The following is a 19941-nucleotide window of genomic DNA, read 5'->3' as shown; positions in this document are numbered from 1 at the left end:
TAACTTCTGGTTAAATCTAGAATATGCAATTTGTATTTAATTATTCCAAAATAAGGATAAACATTCTTTGCACCAAATGCAACATAACTTCTCACTAAATCATTTGTGCCAAAAATGTGAGAATATCTCAACAATGAAGAGCATGGAGTGATGGCTATGGAGGGATTCATTCTGTTATCTATCAGTTAACCATAAAATAGTAGGTGGGGATAACATTTCTTGCATTCCTTGCACAACTTATATTCCTTTGGATCACATTACAAGTTTTGGGGTAAAGAAAATCTCAGACCCTTAGCGTTCATCTTATAACTATCCTTTATTTCTCAGTACCTTTGACTTTTAATTAAGTTAATGAGATGTCTCTAAGGGCCTGCCCTATACACAAAGAAATGGCAGTTGTGTAATGCACATGCAAGGGGGTGTGAGGTGTGTGTGCAGTGGGCAGGCTGAGAGCTGTGCTTCCAGGGAAAAACAATGTGCAAATGAAATGCAGAATCCGACATGGGCTCTTCTTAGGGCAGAAGTACAGGGGCACAGAAAAACTCTTTCTTAAGCCTGGGATAAAATACTTTCTTATTCTAAGAAGAGCCACATGGAACACATGAGAGTTGGGCCCAAAGCTTTCTTTACAAATGGAGAGAAAAAACGCTGCACTAATGAGGAATAATCAGCACTGGATTATAAAAGGGACTGGACAACTTAACAACTTGCATCCTCTCCCCACCACAGGACAGACACTGACTGTTGTTAAGTTGGCAAGTTCAATTTAACGTATAACATTGTCAACACAGATATTTGGTTTCACCTGTTTAAAAGAGGTGCTCAATTTAAGTTCATTTGCAGCTGCATCACAATCTTAAAAATATTGCTTTTTATTGAGTGATTCAAAGAGTTCATTCAGAAGTGGAATGATTTAAAGTAAGATGCAAAAGCATCCATCTTTGGTCTTTTTTATCACTGCCAGATATTTTGCATGCATGTATAATCTGCAGGTTGATCTTTTTCCCCACAGCAATTTTCTTGGGGGCAAAATGGAATCAAAGAAATGGCATCCTGAAGGCATGTTTGCTGGTGAGAGGATGGTGGCCCTTGATTCAGAAATTGGTTGAACTGAACAGTGCCATGACCCTGGCTGTGCTTCAGCTGCAGCAGTATCTGCACTATGACTTGGCAGCTAGGCCTGGGACAGAACTGATTGCAAGCCTTTGGATTGCTGAGAAGAGTTGGGCCATGGAAGCAGACATTCACAGATATGCCCCTGGGGTGAGTACTCTAGGGAGGAGCAGGGACATCCCCTGTTTTGGATGGGAAATGAAACCAAGAAAATCCTTATTTTCTTTGCCTTCCTAAGATCAGCTCTGCCTGCTGGAGGTGCTTTCCCTGCAGCCCTTAGCCTGCTCAAGGAGAGCATGGCTCACTTGCCTGGGGGCTGAGGGAAAGCTGGCACAGCATCTAGCTGTGCACCTGGGGGTGCAGGCAGCCAGGCCAACACACAGGCTGGGAAAATGAGACCTCTGTCACCCCACAGGGTAGGGAAGAAAACACAAGAAGAGATGTGTGGAAAGCCAGGAATTTATCTATGTCCCAAACCACACCTCCTAGTGTAAGTTGGCTCCTTGCTCCAACACCTCACAGGCTGAGGCTTGCCTGTTGCATCAACGTGGGTACACAGATCACAAAGATGAAAATCTAGGACTGAAACCAGAGCCAGTGAGGATAATTTTGATGGCTCTGGAGAGGTGTATGGGGTGTCACCCAGGTGGGTGGTGGAATGCAGGATTGTAAGAGGACTGAATACAGACTGTGTTGGACGTTGACCATCGATGGGTTCATATCTAGAGATGTTCATGGCCTTCTGAGACCAGGCCAGAGTTCCAACAGAAATTACTTCCAATTTAGGAGGCACAGGTATTTCCTAAAGTATCCTAGCTTTGGGATGAATAAGCCAGACAGAAGCCTACTGACTCTCCAATGACTCCCTATAGAATTAATGGGAAGAGACAAACCCTGGTGAATGGCTCAAGCTCAGGTTGTGCCTCTCTGCAGCCCTGGGGTGGCTATTGCCCACAGAGCTCTCCCCTGGCAATCTTGGTGGGAAGGGAGAGCACCCAGAGGACTCTGCCTCCTTCTCTCTTGCTGCAGAGCTGCCTGGGAAAGGGGGGTTGTTCTTCCCAGAAGCCGGCAGTGCTTCTGTACCCTTCCTTGGAAAATGAAGGAATATTAAGAATGGAAGCCAAGTCCTATCCCTAGTAGTCACAGTGTGATTCCTGATAGCCCTGGTGTGTGCAGGATCATCTAGGGTGAGTACTGATCCAGGTTCCCTGCTGATACCCTGAAGCCCTTCATGGAGGTGACTGTCTTTATCATTTAACAGGTGAAGAAACTGAAGTACTGAGGGTAAACTGATCAGTATGAGGTGACCAAGTGAAATAGCAGAGCTACAGAAGAACCCAGGTGAGAGTATTTATTGATAAGGAAGTTGCAGGTTACTTGCAAATAAATTTGTGGAGGCCTAAAGAATATTTTGATGAATTACAATGTGCAGATAGAAGTTAAGCAAAACAGAGGAGTTAAATGCAGCTGTCAGGTCTGAGCACATGCCAGTATAGGAACCAGATGCACCATGGCATGGAATTCTGCACTTCCTGAGAGCAGTATGTCTCGTGTTGTAGTTAGCAGGGACTGGAACTCTACATCTGGCCTTTGGGAAATAAGGTGTCATGGCACTGTGTTTCACAGGGCTTGGTAAGGGAGAAATCAGTCCAGTTTGGTCTGTCTGTGGATTGTACCAGATGTCACTTGAACAGGGTGGAAATCCTCTGCCTCTAGCCTGATATTTACAGCAATTTTCAGAAGCCCTTAAAGCTCTTTAACAGGACTAAAATAATAAAAGGGAGGAGACCTGTGTGCCCACCTGGTTCCTTCTCTTGGCAAGATGTGATTACTTGCTATGTCCATTCTAGTATAACATATACATGACTTCTTGTTATCACTCAACTTGTGTGTTAAGTCTACAGACTGGCAGATCTCATTGTCAGAGAAGTTCTCCACATTTCAGCCTCAGAATAACTTTTTAAAGATCTGTTTTATTCCTACTTATGGCCCCTAATTCAGTGCTTGGATTGATGGGTAACATTATACTTTATTTTTTTCTCTTACATGGTTTTTTCCATTCATTTTATTTTTAACTACAAGGTAGAAAGACTTGTGAATATTTCAGAGTGACCAGTTCCCCTTACAATGGTTTCCTAAACATGGTGACCTTCCTGCAGGCTCATACTCTTCCATATCTTTCCTGATGCAGCATCATACAGCCATTGATTGACTAAACCAGGAATTATATCCATTTCTCTCCTCTGTTCCTTCCAGTTTTAAGCTTAATGTTATGGAAGCAGAGCCCAGCAAGGTGTGTAAAAGCAGTGGAGGGTGTACAGTTACTCAGTGTTGGGACCAGTTTGGTTTGGGGTTGATATGAGTGCCATGCAAGCTGGTGCTTCTTGGTGGAAAGGAGAACAGGACTAACTACCAATCAGACAATTCACTTTTCTACTGTTAAAAAACATTACTTGCAGTGCCTCTGCTAATTCAGAAACCTCATAGCTATAATTACACGGTCTAGAGGTTATCTAAGCCTTATTTCTCCAATGCTTGTTTTTACATTGTTCAATAAAAAGAATGTTTGAACCTATCTATATGGAGCAGGCTCGCCTCTCTTTGCCAACCACTGCCAGCGATGAGTTCCTGCCCGGGAAGCCACTAGCACTTCACTTCTACTGGAACTAAATTGTTAGAGAAAAAGCAGGTCATCTCTTCGTGGTGCAACACAGGAAAAACGGGTTAGCTGCCAGCGAAACCCATCTCAAGAATGGGAGAATCAGGAGGGTGCAGACTTGGTAAAATCTTGACAAGGGGATGAATATAGAGCTCGGACCATAGGAACCTGATATAGTGAACCCTGTTTCTGAACAGTATCCTTCTTACTAAAAAAAGGAAATGAATAAGGCATTAGTTGCTAACACAAATTTTTAAGAGGCACAACAACATTATTTTGTGCAATGAACAATACAGAAGAATCTTTTTTATCTTTGAAAGGATATAGATCAGCCTTAAATGGCAGCACAGTGTTGAACAGGATATCCTTTCTTATGTCCCAGCACAATCATTTTTTAATAGTCATTGCTGCATTACAGGACCACAGCAATACTTGGAGGTGATAAAGCCCCACTTTCCCTCCTGCATTTTTCCACGATTTTTTCCACACACCCCCCTGCTGTGACACTTACTTTGTGTCCATCTTAACTACTGACTGTTGCAGTCAGGGCAGAGCATCAGGAAAGATAGGATTTTAAAGGTTTCCCTTTCAGAAAGGATTCCCTGGGCCACAATGGTTCTTAATGAGCTTAATACTCATGTCATGCTGGAGAAAGTTCAGTGCTTTCTGAGGTGGGGTGGGATGAGGTGAAGCTGATACTCACAGGACGACTTCTACGTGGTCCAAAGCCCACTGATCATGACCTGTTCCGTTGTGACGGGGCTGCCACCAGCGCAGTAAGACTCCTTTCATTCGTGCCTCCCTGTCACACAAACACAAGAGCCTGTCAGAGCTCCAGACTACTGGTGCTCTGCATATCCCTACCTATCCCCCAACAGGAACTGAGAGCAAAGTCAAATTGTATCTATGTCACTGAACATCAACATATTGTATGTGTAAAACACTTAATAGGTAAAAATGCGCACAGGTAGGGAGGATTTTTTCTCCTAATCTTCAAAACAAGTATTCTTTCTGGTTTTTTTTTAAGTGCATTGATAAACACTAGCCTGGAATTTCTTAATCACCCTTCCTCTTAAGTCTTCTTCATTGTTTACCCTCTCATCAACCTTTTTTCTTCAACAGTGATGCAAAGATAGGTTATTTTTAGCAGAAATGTAACTTGTGCACTTAGAGGTAATGAAATGTGACTGGGTACTCACAAGGGAACGTTATAAGACACTCTTTGGGCTTGTATAAAGTCCTTTGGCTGATGCTGTGCAATTACTTGCCATGTAATTCCATTATTTACACTGTATTGGAGGAGCACTGCCTTATCTACAGTGTTAGGATCACTCAGATTGGTATTGCAACTGTCTGTTTGTGAAATACTTCCAATTTGCAAAACAAACATGATTTTGCTGTAAAACACAGAGAGAAAAAATATTTTCAATATGCAAAATTATTCAAACAGGAGCAATAGTATTTTTAGGTTTATTGCAAAACTTGTAGCATTTTCAAGAATCATTACTTTAACATGCAAAATAAACTGTTCTCACATCTTTAAAACACAGGTCCCCTTTCAAAATAATAGTTTGCTATGTATAATATATTGTTGCAGGCAGGATCCAATTTTGCAATATATCTGCACAAAACTGAGATGGATAAAAATGCAAACATGTAAATGAGAGTATGAAAAGTTTAAGAAGGACAAATAAAGGTTGAATATAAGAAAGTGCCTAAAAATATATATATATATCATATTCTACCCAGGTGTTCAAGTAAGAAGAGAAGAGCCTGATTTATATCTGGCCCATTGGCCAATTCATCCTGTTTCTAATCTTGCTTTGGACAACTCAATATAAACCAGTTGTGAAAGCTGTCACTCTGCTAAGAGCCAGCACAGGCTGTTTACATTTGTTTTTCCATGGCCAAAGAGGCTCAATAGATGAAAAACATACTCCTGTTCATTGCCAGGTGAATATAATTCTATTTGACAACTGAAATGAGAAAATGACCCTGTAATTGCTAAATAACATCTTTAGTCATAACCATTTGTGGAGGCACATACAAACATGGGATTTGTCTTATCAGATCAGGCACTGGTCCAGGCAGTCTGGTGTCCGGTCTTTGCCAACAGCTTCATTGTCAGTGTTGGCTTACATAGACAGTGCTCTGTTGGGCATGATGAAAACATCTGACCTTTTCATCTGACATCCTCACTCTCCATCTCCCAAATCAAAATCACAAAGCATTTTGCCAACCCTAATGTTTTCTGCCAGCCACATCCAACTGCATGGCACTGCCAGGTCAGTCCATCCTCATCTGTACTGGCCCACATGGCTGCACATCCATGTGAAGAGTTTCCTTTCTCATGAATTGTTAAAAGAGCTGTTTAGGCTCAAACTATTACCTTGCTCGGGTGAGATCCAGAGGCTTGGTCACAGCTTGTCTTATTTGACATCCGTTAAAGTAGAGCGAATCTCCATGGGCATAGGGTGCCAGCTGTCCACATCCATTCCCTATCACTCCCCCCTGAATGGTTTCCCAGTTTATTTCAGTGACTCTTTCAGACTCAAAATTATCTTTAATATAACTTGGCAGATCATGGCTAAAAACAGAGCAGTCATCACCTAAAAATGACACAATGAAGTTGTAAAATATGCAAAAAATAGAAAGAATGGAGAAAATTGAGTTACAGGTCATTGTAATTCTTTTCAAGGTTGTGACTCAATATTCAGTGTGAGGACAGCCTGAATATATTTCAGCAGATCCATTAATAATATGCACATTGATATACAGCAGTCATTTTTACAAAATTGAGGCTGAGTCTAATTTTTACAGCAGTATAACTTCAAGAACTGCAATACAATTTCTCCTGTTTTGCACTGATGCCAATAGGAGAAACCCAACCCAATTGTGGGTTGAAGGCAAATATGTCTAAAAACTCGGAAGGGATCTGATCTTATAAAGTTATGAGGATCTCCTGGAAGACATTAAACACTGGCTCCACTCCCACAAAGCACTTAGAGCTTACCAAGGGCACTCAGGTACCATTAGACATGAGCTTAGCTGCACTGAGGGCTTAGAGCAGAACACTCTGTCCTGATGGGGCACAGAGTCCCTTACAGATGCCAGTCACCAACATCTGGATCCCATTTGCACATCCTCTGGGATGCACCCTTGGAAGGAGCATGGGGTGGAAGCCAATTCTGGGTAATCAAGTAGCCATGTTCTGCCTTCAATGAGGGCTGGGTGGACTTTCCATACAGTGCCAAGTGGGAGAGACTCCTGGCTCAATATGGAAAGAGTAAGGAGGGGGAAAAGCTGTTATTTGGAACCCTGACAAATTATTAATTTTGGATTTTTACTCAGACATTCCAGTGATGAATTTGGACATGATACATCACTTTGTCTTTTTGTTTAATTTTGAGCTGGACTAGACTGTAGTAGATGTACAGAAGAGAAATGAAGAAATGTAACCTTGGAATCCTTCGTCACAGATGCAGATGGCTCCAGTTGTGCAATACCCATGGCCACTGCAGAGCTTTGGGCACGCTTCCCCAATGTACACGTGATCGATTGCCCAGCTCTGCTTCTCCAGTTCTTCTCCCTTCTGAATCCACCTGAACTGGGTTGCACTGCGAATAACAACATCCAAACACTACATTAGGATGCATAGCAATTAAACACACCTGTACAGTGATGTTCTAATACACCAGCAGCAAATGTAACCAAAATGTTACATTTGCTGACTTCTCTAAGTGAAGTCACAGCCCCCTCATGTGAGGGGAAAATACCCAGCCTGCTGCATAATTGGCAGTAGTGACGTCTATTAACAAAAAGCTTCCTGAAGAACATTAGTTATTGTATTTGCAGGGACCCTTGTGGCAGGGAGAAATGATGAATCTGACTCCATGTCCTCAGAAGGCTAATTTATTACTTTATAACACTATATTATATTGAAGAATACTATACTAAACTATACTAAATAACACAGAAATGATACTTACTGAATGCTAAAAAGATAATAATGAAAACTCATGACTCTTTCCAGAGTCCTGACACAGCTTGGCCCTGATTGGCCAATAAGTCAAAACAACTCACACCAGAACCCAATGAAATAATCACCTGTGGGGAAACAATCTCCAAACACATTCCACATGTGAGCACAACACAGGAGAAGCAAATGAGATAAGAATTGTTTTCCTTTTCTCTGAGGCTCCTCAGCTTCCCAGGAGAAAAATCCTGGGCGAAGGGATTTTTCAGAGAATGTGAATTCCACAATTAGTAACGTATCAAATTTAAATCTGTAATAAGGAATAATTTTTAATTCACCAATTGTTCCTAGTAAACCATGCCAGCAAGACAGCTGTCATTTTATAGGTCCACAGTGAGCTAACCTTTCATGAGCCTACCTGGATGAGACATGGTCAGGCAGCTGGATAGTTATTCTTCTCCACATGGAGCTGTTGACAGAGTTATAGATGGTAGCTTCATGGAATTGAAATGGGGAGCAGCCAATGCTATTAGATGAGGATGGAAGGCAATGTGTCTGGACAAGTTGCCATGAGTCTGTCCTACAGGAAGCAAAAAAAAGAAAAAGAGAAAAAAGTTTTAGAACAACTGAAAAAATAATGAAAGGAGAACAGATTATTTCTAAGGGTCATGACATTGCCTGTCTTACTAAAGAAACAGGAGATTGTCAGCAATAGTTTCCATGCTCTGGAGCCACAAATAAACAAGAGGTGAGAGGTCAAAGCACAGGTGCAGCCAGGGGGACGTTTGAGTGTTGTGGAGCCCTTGGTGGTGGTACATACAGCTGCTCTGGGCTGCGTGACAGGATTTATTTAGGAGGCAGCTCCTTAGCCTTTTTTCTTACAGTGTTCATAAGGGTCCCAATAGAATTTGCTACATTTTCACCCACAGCTTTTTGAGCACAGAATATACCTTCATTTTTACAAATTATAACATGGTGCTATTCTACAGCTCATGAGGCAGTGTTATTGTTAGCTAGTTAGAGACCAATTTGGAGTTCAGTAACTCCCAATTCATGACAGCTTGGTCCTGTATCCTACTAGTTTCCTGCAAATGTGTTTTCCTGTGAGCACATTTTTAAGAGGAACATGCTCATGATTGTAACTACAAGCTCAATGCCATGAATCTGTCAAGGTCTGGGATAAAATATAAAGAGAATTTATGGGAGTTATGTAGACAAATCCCAGTGCTTGCACATGGGCTTTGTTCAGATTCTGTTACAACATGAATAGCAAAGCATATTACAATAATTCATGTTACAACATGAATAGCAAAGCAAAGCTTTAATAAATAGAAGCTCTCTACATTTTTAATGTCATACTATTTTTTTTTCAGGTCTGTGTATTCTGCTGTCATTTACCTGGCATCCTTTGTATACTCCAGCATCACTGAGTGGAGGTCCCCACAAGAATTTGCCTCACAGCCAACCACGATCTATAGCACAAATAAAATGAACTGCTATAACAAGTCAGGTAGACATTTAAAGTGATATATAATCAAGTTATGTTCTCATTTTTTTGTTTCTTTATTATGGGTAGGAGGGATTATCAACTTAGAACTTGGGTAAAATCCATCAAAAGTGGATGGAAAACAAAGGACACGGTACTTCAGATACTGTTTTTATTTAAAGAATTTTACTTCCTTGCTACTGTTTTTTCCTAACAGAATCCTAACGCTTCATTTCTAAAGTCCAAATTAAATATCTAAACAAACATTTTTTCTGAAACAAAATATATCACAGTTCCTTGGCATTTCCAAAAATGAAGCACCTATGAAATTTAAAATTCATAATGATAAACATGTGGACATAAACTTTAAATCAGTCCAATTTAGGAACAGAATTTTTCTATTTAAAATAATAGACATATTTGTTCCATATTACAGTAGAAAGATTACAGTACCCAGTGTACATTACAATGCTAAATTTCAAAACCAAACAGAAGCCATGCTAGAGCTGAGTTCTTAGTTTAGAAATAAAATCTTTGCTGTAAGCAGTGAAGAAAAATGGGGAGAAGGTCAGGAAAGAAAATCTCTGCAGTGAGAGTTTAGTAATATGAACTATTAAATGCTGATGGTTTATCCAAATTTTGGTCTTAAAATAGAGGAAAAAGATGATAGGCTGGGTAAAATAAGCATCTTGGAGGCAGTCTTGACATTCAGTAGTAAAAAAATTCAGAGACTCCTCTTGTATATAATTTTTTGGCATGCTAAGTGGAGAAGCAGTGCTTTAGGGATTATGTTGGACAGTCAATATAAAATAGGCAGTGACGTTGAGAAAAAGTGAAAATATTGATCAGTGGAAGATGGTAAATTCTGGAACTATCTTGTTAAATAGAAGAGCAAGAAAAAAACATAATAAGAAAATGGATTAGTATTTTGATAACCCTACTTTCATGTTAGTTCCTAGTTTAAGACAGGGTACTTGGGGAACAGCCAAGAACATTTCTGGAAAACAACTACTTGTTGCCTTTGGCCCTGGGTAGAATTCTACCTCAAATCAAATTAAAGTACTCAGAAATGTTTCTCTGATGCTTTAGGCCATTTGCCATGACACAAGGAAGTAGAGGGGGCACTTCTACTTGAACATACTTCCATTTTCCATATGATGCTCTTCTCCAGCCTTCTCCCTTACTTTTTCTGTTCCTCCACAAATTAGGGGAAAATTATTCTGCATGGCATCTATTCTCACCTTAGAAATGATTCCTACTGTATCTGATGATCCAGTAATTTCAGGAAAAAGGTACTAGACTTCCAATTCCTCTGACTAACCCCAACAGCTTACAGACAGTCGGAATATTTTTACATTTTACATTCATGCAGCCCTTCTCATTCTCATTACCTACACTTCATATTTTCCTTTAATTTATAGGAAAAAAGTCACTATTAATTATTCATCCAATTGAGCATCCTAGTTGGAAGAACAATAATTTTTGGAGACACATTAGATGAATTTTCATTGTGTTCTTTACTTTGGAGAGAGAGAACATTTCTTACTTTAAACTGCATCATGTATCCTGGCTGTATAATGAGCTCCCTGGAGGACAGGATGTTGTGTGTTTTATCCTTTTTCTTATTTGGCCAGTAGAGATGGAATGATGGATTTCCACAGAACCCTGCAGTTCTGACTGCATTAGGGTAAAAGCTCCAATTTTCTTCATGAGAAGTGCCTTCTATAAAGATGAGTAAAATAAAATTACTGCATTGTCTTGGTAAACATCAAGGCTTAGAAATGAATCCAAGAATCACTTGACAGAGTACTTTAGTGATATGGACACTACATTTATGCTAACTGTAATGACACACAGTAAGCCACAAAGAGAGACATAATAAAGACATTCATCGCCAGAGAGGTAATTATAGTGTTTAAATAACAGTACTTTTAAAAAATATGAAGAGATAAAAGCATAATACCAGAAATTTAAATGAAATGAGTTGGAATGAAAGAAAATTTTTTTTGTGTGCAAACATGTGCACACATATACGTCGGAATATACGTGTGTGTGTATATATATACATACATACATATATTTACACACTTCTATGAATAGCATGAAGAATAGCATATAAACAGCATTAGACTACAAAGTGAAAAATGTGCAGAGTTAAAATAAAATAAAATCCGCTTGCAAGCTCACAGGGCTCAGGTAAGACAAGAACAGATAACGCCAGACCAGAGATGAGTGTGGCAGCCTGTTTTACCATCATCAAAGGTGTCCACCAGCTGGCTGGGGTTGATCTCTGCTCCCCCAATGAGGATGTTGTCCAGAGCCCACTGAGCCCGCTCGGGGCCGGGCACCACGATGCCGCTGCTGAGGGTGAAGGGCTGCCACCAGCGCAGGCGCGTGGTGTTGGTCAGGGCGTGCTCGGGGAGCAGGATGTAGTCGTGCCTCACTGAGATGTACTTTTGGTAATCCATCTCGTGGAGCAAAGTCCAGGATATCCCTAGAATGAAAAGATGCAGGTTTAGTGATATAAAACCAAGCATATGGTAGAATTTTCTAGAGGATTAAAGTAAGATAATAGGAAATAAAAAGTAATAGCTATGGTCTTCTGATAGAGCTTAACTTCTAAGGATAGTTGGCAACTGTTACTCACTCCAAGAGTAATCTTGCAATTGTAAAAGGGAATAATCAGCTTGGGTGGAAGCCACTGATTACTGAAATAAGGCAGGAAGATTATGGAAAACTTCTGAGCAATAGATGGAACTTTTAGATAGGGAAAAATCTTCACATGGACAAAAATAGCTTTGCAATTAAGAATTAGCTTTTTATTTTGGATCTCTGACAACTTGTCAGGTATTCATGGTGGGTGGATACAGAACCAGACTGTAGCTCAGCTGTGAATACAGTATGTACTTGCCTCCATCAATGGAGTAGTCTAGCAGCACTCCTTCCTTTCTGCAAGTCGGTCTGTGGCATGTTGTCATGTTATTTTCACTCCCAATTCTCCCCCAGTACTGCAGAAACCTAAGAGTAAATGTATATGATCACATCTGTTAGACTTGCACGAACAGAGGTTACTTTCTGTTAACAGACATGCTGAAATTGTTCCAAATCCCAGCATTTTTAGCAAATAACACTGATACACAAGTATTACAAAGGTTTTCATGGAAAAGTTTTCATGGGAACCTCATGGAATTCAACTAAGAACTGTCCCTGGGAGTAACCCATTGCAAATATATCAGCCAGGGACAGACTGAATCGAAGCTGCTATGCTTAGAGTTCCCTGAGATTCCTGGTGGAATGGGAGCTCACCATGTGTTAAGGTGCCCTTATATCAATGAGGGACAGATAAAATGAGGCAAGGTTGGAACCAGAGCTCAGAGCCAGAGGTCATACTCTGAAAAAAATAGGAAGTTCCAAATGGATTTAACAGGGGAAAAAAAAAGAAAAATAATCACTCAGAGTAACTGAACACTAGTACAAGTGTTACAGTACAGACAGACAGTAGGATCTCTGTTCTTGGAGGTTTTTAAAGATCCAATGGGACAAATTTGTGGGCAAACTGCCCTAAATTCTGTGTTACCTGGCTTTGAGCATGAGGTTGGACTAGAGACTCCCTGAGGCCCCTTCCTTCCTGTAATTCAGCAAAATTGCAAAATTTAAGAAGTCAGAGTGTGTGGCTTCATTAAAGCCATATGGTCAAGAGAAATGATGCTGAAATTGTCCATGTCCTGTCCTTAGCCTGTCTAAACTGACAGAGTTCCATTGCTTTCCTGATAAGTCATCCTTTCCAACAGCATAGAAATGGAATGGATCTTGTATGGGCACCCAGGAGAGAACAACCAGCAGAGGTTCTGCTCTGAGCTCAGTGAGAGACACAGCTGGTGCCTCCAGGGGTGATGCCCTGGTGACTGGTGTCTTGCCTCTTTGCAGGACAGAAGTTGCTGATTCCATGGCATTTCTGGACAAAGAAATGCTGCTGCTTCACATGGACTTGTCAGACCCTTTCCACTGTGCTAGGGTGAGCCTTGTGACTCATCTGAAAGCATCAGCACCTTGAGAATCATAACCCCAGTGCCCTGGGAATCATAATCTCCTCAGTGTCTATTTTGTTATGGTGAGGGTTCTCAGGGTCTCTCAGACTGTAGGTGTCTGGATAGCAAAGTCTTGCTAAGCTCCATCTGACTGGGTCAGTCAGGCAGGCTCCCAGCCACAGGCAATCTTAGCAAGCAGCTCAGCTCCTGAGTGAGATCAGCTCTTAATGATTTCAGCTCTTTGCTTGCTAAGTGCCTCGGCAGACATAGGAGAGAGAGGAGAAGGCTGTATGAGGTTCCACAGAGGTGTCTTTATTGGCAGCTTCTGCAAAGGGTGACAGTGACAGCTCTTCTGCTGAACAGTGCAGAAATGGGGGTTTATATAGGGTATAGGGATTTTGGGAAACAGTCCAGTAGTAAGGGTGGAGGTGAAAGTGACTTATTGTCTTACAGAGAGATAACGAAGGTCTGAAGGCAGAAGAGGGGCTTCTTTGGTCCAGTCATCATGACTAGGCATTTCCTATCTTAGGCAACTTGTTGGAATTCAGGACATCCCTCTGGCTGTCCTGGACTGCCAAGACCCCTGCCAGGGGGCTCAGAAACCCTGGCACAGAGCCCAAGATGCCTGTGGTTTTGATTTTGACCCATGGAGAAAATGACCAACCTTATATGAAGATCTGCAAGCCACGACAGTTTAAGTAGAATGATAGTGAATTTATCACGGGGTGAAAAATAGATTTTTGGGGTTTTTAGAATGGGGTTCAGGGGGCAAGATGGAGGAATCTAGGCAAGATGGAGGAATCTGGGCATGTCCTGCCTTTCTCCTTCTTCTTCTTGGCCTCCATCTTCTGCTGTGATGTTTTCACTTTTAGATTGGTTTAGAGTAGAAGCTCACTGTCTAACATAGGTATTGGTAAGTCAACTCGTCAGGTCAGGAGAAAGAATTTTATAGATAAGATACAATAACCAACCTTGAGACCAAGAAATTAAGAGCTCTGACACCTTCTTTGACCATCAGGCTGGGAAAAGAGACTTTCTAATTATCTCGGGGTCACTCTGACCAGCTAGAGACCCCAAGAGCAAATGACCACCAGGGAGGCCCTGTGGCTGCTACAAGTGTCTGCCTCAGGGGGTGCTGCTCCTGTGGTGGCCCAGGAATTCCTAGAGCTACCAGCTGTGCTGCCTGCTGCTTTGCAGTGTATGACAGAGCTCCCCACGACAATGCCACAGAGCCATGACCTACTTTGCCCCGCGCAGGTCCAGGTCCTGAGTGACAGCCTGCCTCACAGTTGCACCTCCAAAGTACAGAGTTGTGTCTTCTGCCAGAATTCCACACTCAGTACAGGTATTTCCACCTTCTAAGGACATCCATAAATCCGGTTTAATTTCCTCATTGTCAAAGCGCTCTTTCAGGAAGGTCTGTAAGTAAGGTATTTAACATAAAGCACAGGTAAGTAAGATTTTAAGGTTTTTTGACAATCACAGCTGGAACTGACCTAACATGTTTGAAGGGCTCAAGAACACTAAATTTTTCTCAGGGTGACTGAGCATAATCACTTCTGGCTGAATATTTAGCCACTTCAACTGAATTGGCTAAATGTGAAAATATATTAGGGCTGGATTTTAACATACTTGGGAGGTAATGCAGCATGTGCAAATGAATGAACATGTTGAGTTTGTGTGGCAAGGTTTTGATGGCAGAGGGCAACAGTAGGGGGACTTCTGTATGCATGTGAGAAAAAATATTCTATATCTTTCCTCAGCAAAACCAGAGATCCTGGCATTAAGGAGTTAGCAGTAAAACTCCCCTAAAATTGCTACCATTTTATCCCAAGTGTCCTTAATATGATGATATAATTAAAAATTGCAAACAGAAAATTACATTTGTTCATGTAGTTAGTATTTCAGAAGAACAACAGAAGGTTATAATAATTCAAATTACATGACAACTGACAAGTTAGGTTTTTTTAACTTTTAAATTAGCAATATCTAACTAGAGTCCACTTGATTGTTATTGGGTAACGTGAGTAACAGCCAAACAGCCATGTGAATTAATTTTCTAATTTTATGCCATTTTCCTTTATTCCCTACTTCAGTAAGCTCTTTCACAGTAAAGACAATATTTCTAGTTTGTTCAAATACAACCACATGTGCAAGGGTGATTTACATCCTATAATGATGATTAAAAGATGAACAATGAACTTTATCACAGCTTTTTCAGGCTAAGTGTTATTTTCAAAGCAACAAACCCATTCTTGAATAATGCAGTAATAGTTTTGTTAAAAAATTGATGGAAGGGCTGAAAATTCGTTTGAATGTCTTCAGGCTGACAGGAATCAAAGCTAAATTTCCAGTGAGATCAATCTCTCCTCTCTCTCCTTCCCAGTCAAACACATGCCAAAATTCATTCTTAAAACATGCAATAAAATTACCTTCAGTGTCTGGGTCAGGTAGCAGTTTGGACCCGAATACCCAGGATCACAGATGCATTGCTCATTCAGGCAGTCTCCATGACCTCTACAGTTTTCCAGACAGCCAGGGCCCAGATAGAAATTATCAATGGCCCACTGCATATCTGAGTATTTCTGGTAGAACCGAAACCTCACCGGACTAGATATAAAGGAATGAAGAAAACCAGACAAAGTCATAAAACAGCTTTGCTCAATTGAAAAAAGGTGATTAAACACAATATAATCATGACTGTACTATCTTCTGAGCTTCCACAAATAGTGGAAGTACCTATTGAAATGGATTTTTTTAGATATCCATAATGTAATGAACATGAACACGAACACTGCTATTTGCAATTTTCTTGAAAGAAAATGAATAGGCAGCTGTCCTGTTGTGTTTCCAGGAACTCAAAAGACAAAATGAGTAACAAATTCATACTTACTTGCCCACAAGGCTTTCAGGCAGTGTATAAGTTACTCTTTTCCATCCTTTTGTGGGAAAGAAGACAGATGGCTGTGAGACACTCCCAGAACATTTTGGATCGGCTGGTAAGCACTGAGGTACTAAGTAACTCCAGCTAACGCCAAAGTCAGTGGAGTACTGCACATGGACCTGATTTTGTGCAAGTTTTTCTGAGGCTTTACATCCAACAGACACCTAATAAAAAAGATACCATCAGTAAGTAAGAATCATTTGTGGTGGGCGAGTTTAAAAACATGTTTGAACCTGAAAACCTGAATGGAGAATTTTGCTTGAAATGACAGCAGTAACAGTGCCTGTTACTGTTACTGCCTGTTACCAGTGACTGGTCACCTGCAGATCTCTTTGATATTCTCAAGACTGAGAACAGACACTATGTTGTGAATTTTGTTTTCTTCTAGATAGCTCACATTTCTGGATTTCCAGGTTTTGACACTTGTGCCTTAGACATTTGTTATGTGCCAGTGCCACATAACAAATAAAGTTAATATCCCCTCCCACACAACCTGAGATTTGAATATTTCAGGGAAGGTCACAGATTAGGGAGACCATCTTTATGGATGGATGTGCAAATGGTTCTTGTAATTTCCATATATTGCTGGGTTATTTCCTTAATTTAGTAAAGGGGTGTACAAAGGCCAGCTTGGATGCAGGTTTGATGTGAGTGCATGACAACCCAGGAGCAGAGGGAACTACTGTGGAGCTGCTTCTCCCTCACCAGCAGATGTAACAAAACAGCCACCTGGTAGATCTGCAATATCTTTATTACACAATGTCTATAGAACTGCAGTGCTGGAAGAGAAGAATGTGTCACATCTGAGACCAACACAGAGTAAGTGAGAAAAACGAGGATGGCCTAATAACAACATTTTCCCCAGCAGGGAATGGCTCCTGTGTAGGCCTATACATCATCCTTCCTCCTGAAAGATCTACTTAGACCTGGAACAAAGTGTGGTTTTGAATAAGTTTACTGCAGACAGATTTTACCTTGAACTGCATAATCCAGCCTTCTGTAGGAGTCAGGTCGTGGGTGACTGCATAGACCTCTCTGCCATCGTGGCTCCCGCAGATCATCACACCATCAGGAGAATCACAAAATCTCTCAATTGAGCAATCATCATGGAATAACCAGTGTTCATTCACTTGAAAATAAATGGCAATGTCAGTAATATACAGTGACAATATAAATTAAACAGTTAACCACAAAAGGTGATTCATAGCTTTATTTTTCAGCCTACATGAGAATTATTTAGTATTGCTCCTGAGAATGTCAGTACCTCGTTGTTCCCATGTAAATATGTATTACATTTATTGCTGAAAGCACCTCTTACTTGAGTAAGTAAGTAAGTAAGCTTACAGCTTACTTGCTGAAAGCTTACTAATGAGCTTGCTCACTTAGACGAGCATTACAGCATAATTTTTTAATATTAAAGAAGAAAGGATCTGAGACTTACTTAAAATAGGAACTTCTATTGCACAGAACATTTTGGGAGAGCCTTTTAATGGGTGTTGCCTACATGTCTGCACAAAGTGTATCCCAGAAATGGTAGCTAATAAGCCTTATAAACACACAAAAATGCATCTTCTATAAAGTTTAGTTGTAGGGGAATAGAATATAGGTAAATAAAGGTAGTATAGAATGTAATCTTACCCCCTAAAGGGTTGCAGCTGGGTTAATTATTAAAGATTAGGAGCAGGCCTGATTTTAACAGGCCACACCTGTAGCCAATAAGAAGAGTGTTATAAAAGAGTGGATTGGTTGGCTGAGGGAAGAACTGCAGTCAGTTGGCTACTGTGAGGACAAAGAAGAGTCAGTGCTTAGAGGAACTGCCTACAAGAAACATCAAGGAGGTACAAAACTCTGGCAATATGGAACCCTTGCAATGTAATGACGATAGAACTCTTACACGATAATGACAATGTTTAATTGTAAAATGTAACTTTAAATTCCTTAAAGAAAATTTTAAAAAGTTAATAAATAGGGAACAGGCACTCAGGATAAGAAATCTGCTTAGAATAACCTGTCACTTTTAAGTTACCTTTTTTTCCTTTTAAAATAAATTAACCCTCTAAATAAACTCATGCAGTAAAAAAGTTGCATTGCATCTTTTCATTTTGCTTTTTGCAAACAAAAATCAAAAGACAGGGCCTCTACAGCAATGGAATTGTCCTATTCATTGGCTGAGAAGGAGTTGGAATCATGTCCTTCCTACTTATCAGCTGATGACATGGACAGGCAGAAGCCAATACTGCTCCCCTTCAAGCTGTACTTTACAACCAAACTGGGGATGTAGGGCTTATCCTCTGCATAGCATGACTGGCCTCTGCCACAAACACCTGAGAAATCCAACAATTTCCCACTCCCTCCCAAACTCCTACGCTACCCCTACTAGGCCTCATTTTAGCCGCAACCGGGAAATCTGCTCAACAGTCACCATCACAGTGACACAGAGAGTCAGAGGCTCAGCAAGACCTGAACATCGCTGCACTGGCTCCTTGCTCCCTAATGGGGATGCAGGTGGGAGTTTTACCTGTGGTTTTGTCCTGCAGGGCCATGTCGAAGGCGGTGCTGCCGGCGGGCCCCGCGTCGGCCGGGGCGCGCTCGTGCTGCGGCAGCGGGGCGCTGCTGAAGGTGTCCAGCATCACCGTGCGCTGGTCGGCCGAGCCTGAGATCAGCACGTTGTCGATGGCCCAGTCGTTCTGGTCCAGCCCGTCGTGCTTGGGCTGCCACCAGCGGAAGCGGGTCCCGATGGTTTTGGCATCGTAGGGAAGGAGGATGTTCACAAAGCTGGAATAAAAGCTGGGGGTTAGTTGTAGGAAAGCTGCGGGAGGAGGACACTTTGCAATGCTCTGTGCTGGGTGCTTTGACCAAGTCCATTCCTGATATTTCCTAGAATACGTGGAATTTGGGAAAGAAGACTGTTCTAGCCTAGATTCCTCTAGGAGATATTTCTGAAACAAAAAGCTTTCTGATCATTCCCAATGTCATCCCTAGGACAGGGGCTCAGAGATAGGTGGAAAAGGTCAGCACCCAGACTGTGGCATGGTTTGAACAATGTCACTTGCTCCAGGTGTCCTTATGGGACTGAATGCAATGGTCTGGACCAGCAGAGTATGGCCATAAGGCCTTTATTAAGGAAAGTGTTAAGAAGGAGAGTGTGCAAGTGAACTAAAGATTGCTTTTTTCAACCTGGAGCCATTCAGCAGATAGCAATGTTCCAGTATAGTTTTATCTGTTCCATTGCAACAGTAGAAAATAGTACACTGAAATCTCATGTCCAATTAAAGTGCTAGTGATTCTTGATGTGCTTGAAAAAAATAACAAATAATGGGTCCCTCACATCCCCATTTTCTGTGACTCTTTTAAATTAGTCAGTGAGAAAATGGTCAGCTCACATATATGCATGATTTGACTCTCACAAACATCTGAAAGTAGGGCTTGAGTGTATCCATCCTTCTGATGGATAACTGCAGAAATGCAGTTTCTCCTAGCCACACCATTTTGTAACTAACTTATAACAATCACTGATTTTATGATCTTGCCAATAAAGAAATAAACTGCAAAGGTTAGGAGCTTTAAAAACAGGATGGACATCACTACAGTAGCTATTAATTTATCTTCCTGCAACCATTTGCAAATCTAACAGACTGCTACAGGCTCCTAGGTATTCTTGCATTTCTGGCCTAGCAGCTGCACAGATGCTGATGCTCTCAATACATGCACCAAGGCCATTAATAAACACCTCTA

The 19941-nt window shown here is 41.1% G+C and overlaps 1 protein-coding gene across 2 annotated transcripts in view; it reads right to left on the bottom strand.

Annotated features, from left to right (window-relative positions):
* Window positions 1-19941, bottom strand: part of RELN (reelin) — a 284556-nt gene that overhangs the window by 5453 nt on the left and 259162 nt on the right. For both annotated transcript variants that reach the window (XM_077179117.1, XM_054631807.2), the window contains exons 50-63: window positions 18725-18981; window positions 17181-17335; window positions 16156-16370; window positions 15695-15872; window positions 14506-14681; window positions 12146-12252; window positions 11486-11728; window positions 10781-10956; window positions 9147-9220; window positions 8167-8328; window positions 7232-7389; window positions 6162-6381; window positions 4972-5169; window positions 4476-4574 (exon numbers count right to left, since the gene is read on the bottom strand). In XM_077179117.1, the coding sequence (XP_077035232.1) occupies window positions 4476-4574; window positions 4972-5169; window positions 6162-6381; window positions 7232-7389; window positions 8167-8328; window positions 9147-9220; window positions 10781-10956; window positions 11486-11728; window positions 12146-12252; window positions 14506-14681; window positions 15695-15872; window positions 16156-16370; window positions 17181-17335; window positions 18725-18981 (2418 nt within the window). The remainder of the gene's footprint in view (window positions 1-4475; window positions 4575-4971; window positions 5170-6161; window positions 6382-7231; window positions 7390-8166; window positions 8329-9146; window positions 9221-10780; window positions 10957-11485; window positions 11729-12145; window positions 12253-14505; window positions 14682-15694; window positions 15873-16155; window positions 16371-17180; window positions 17336-18724; window positions 18982-19941) is intronic.

This window comes from Agelaius phoeniceus, chromosome 5 (assembly GCF_051311805.1).
Source record: "Agelaius phoeniceus isolate bAgePho1 chromosome 5, bAgePho1.hap1, whole genome shotgun sequence".
NCBI lineage: Eukaryota > Metazoa > Chordata > Aves > Passeriformes > Icteridae > Agelaius > Agelaius phoeniceus.
Note: the sequence above shows the minus strand (reverse complement) of the source record. Positions and strands in the feature narration are given on the sequence as shown.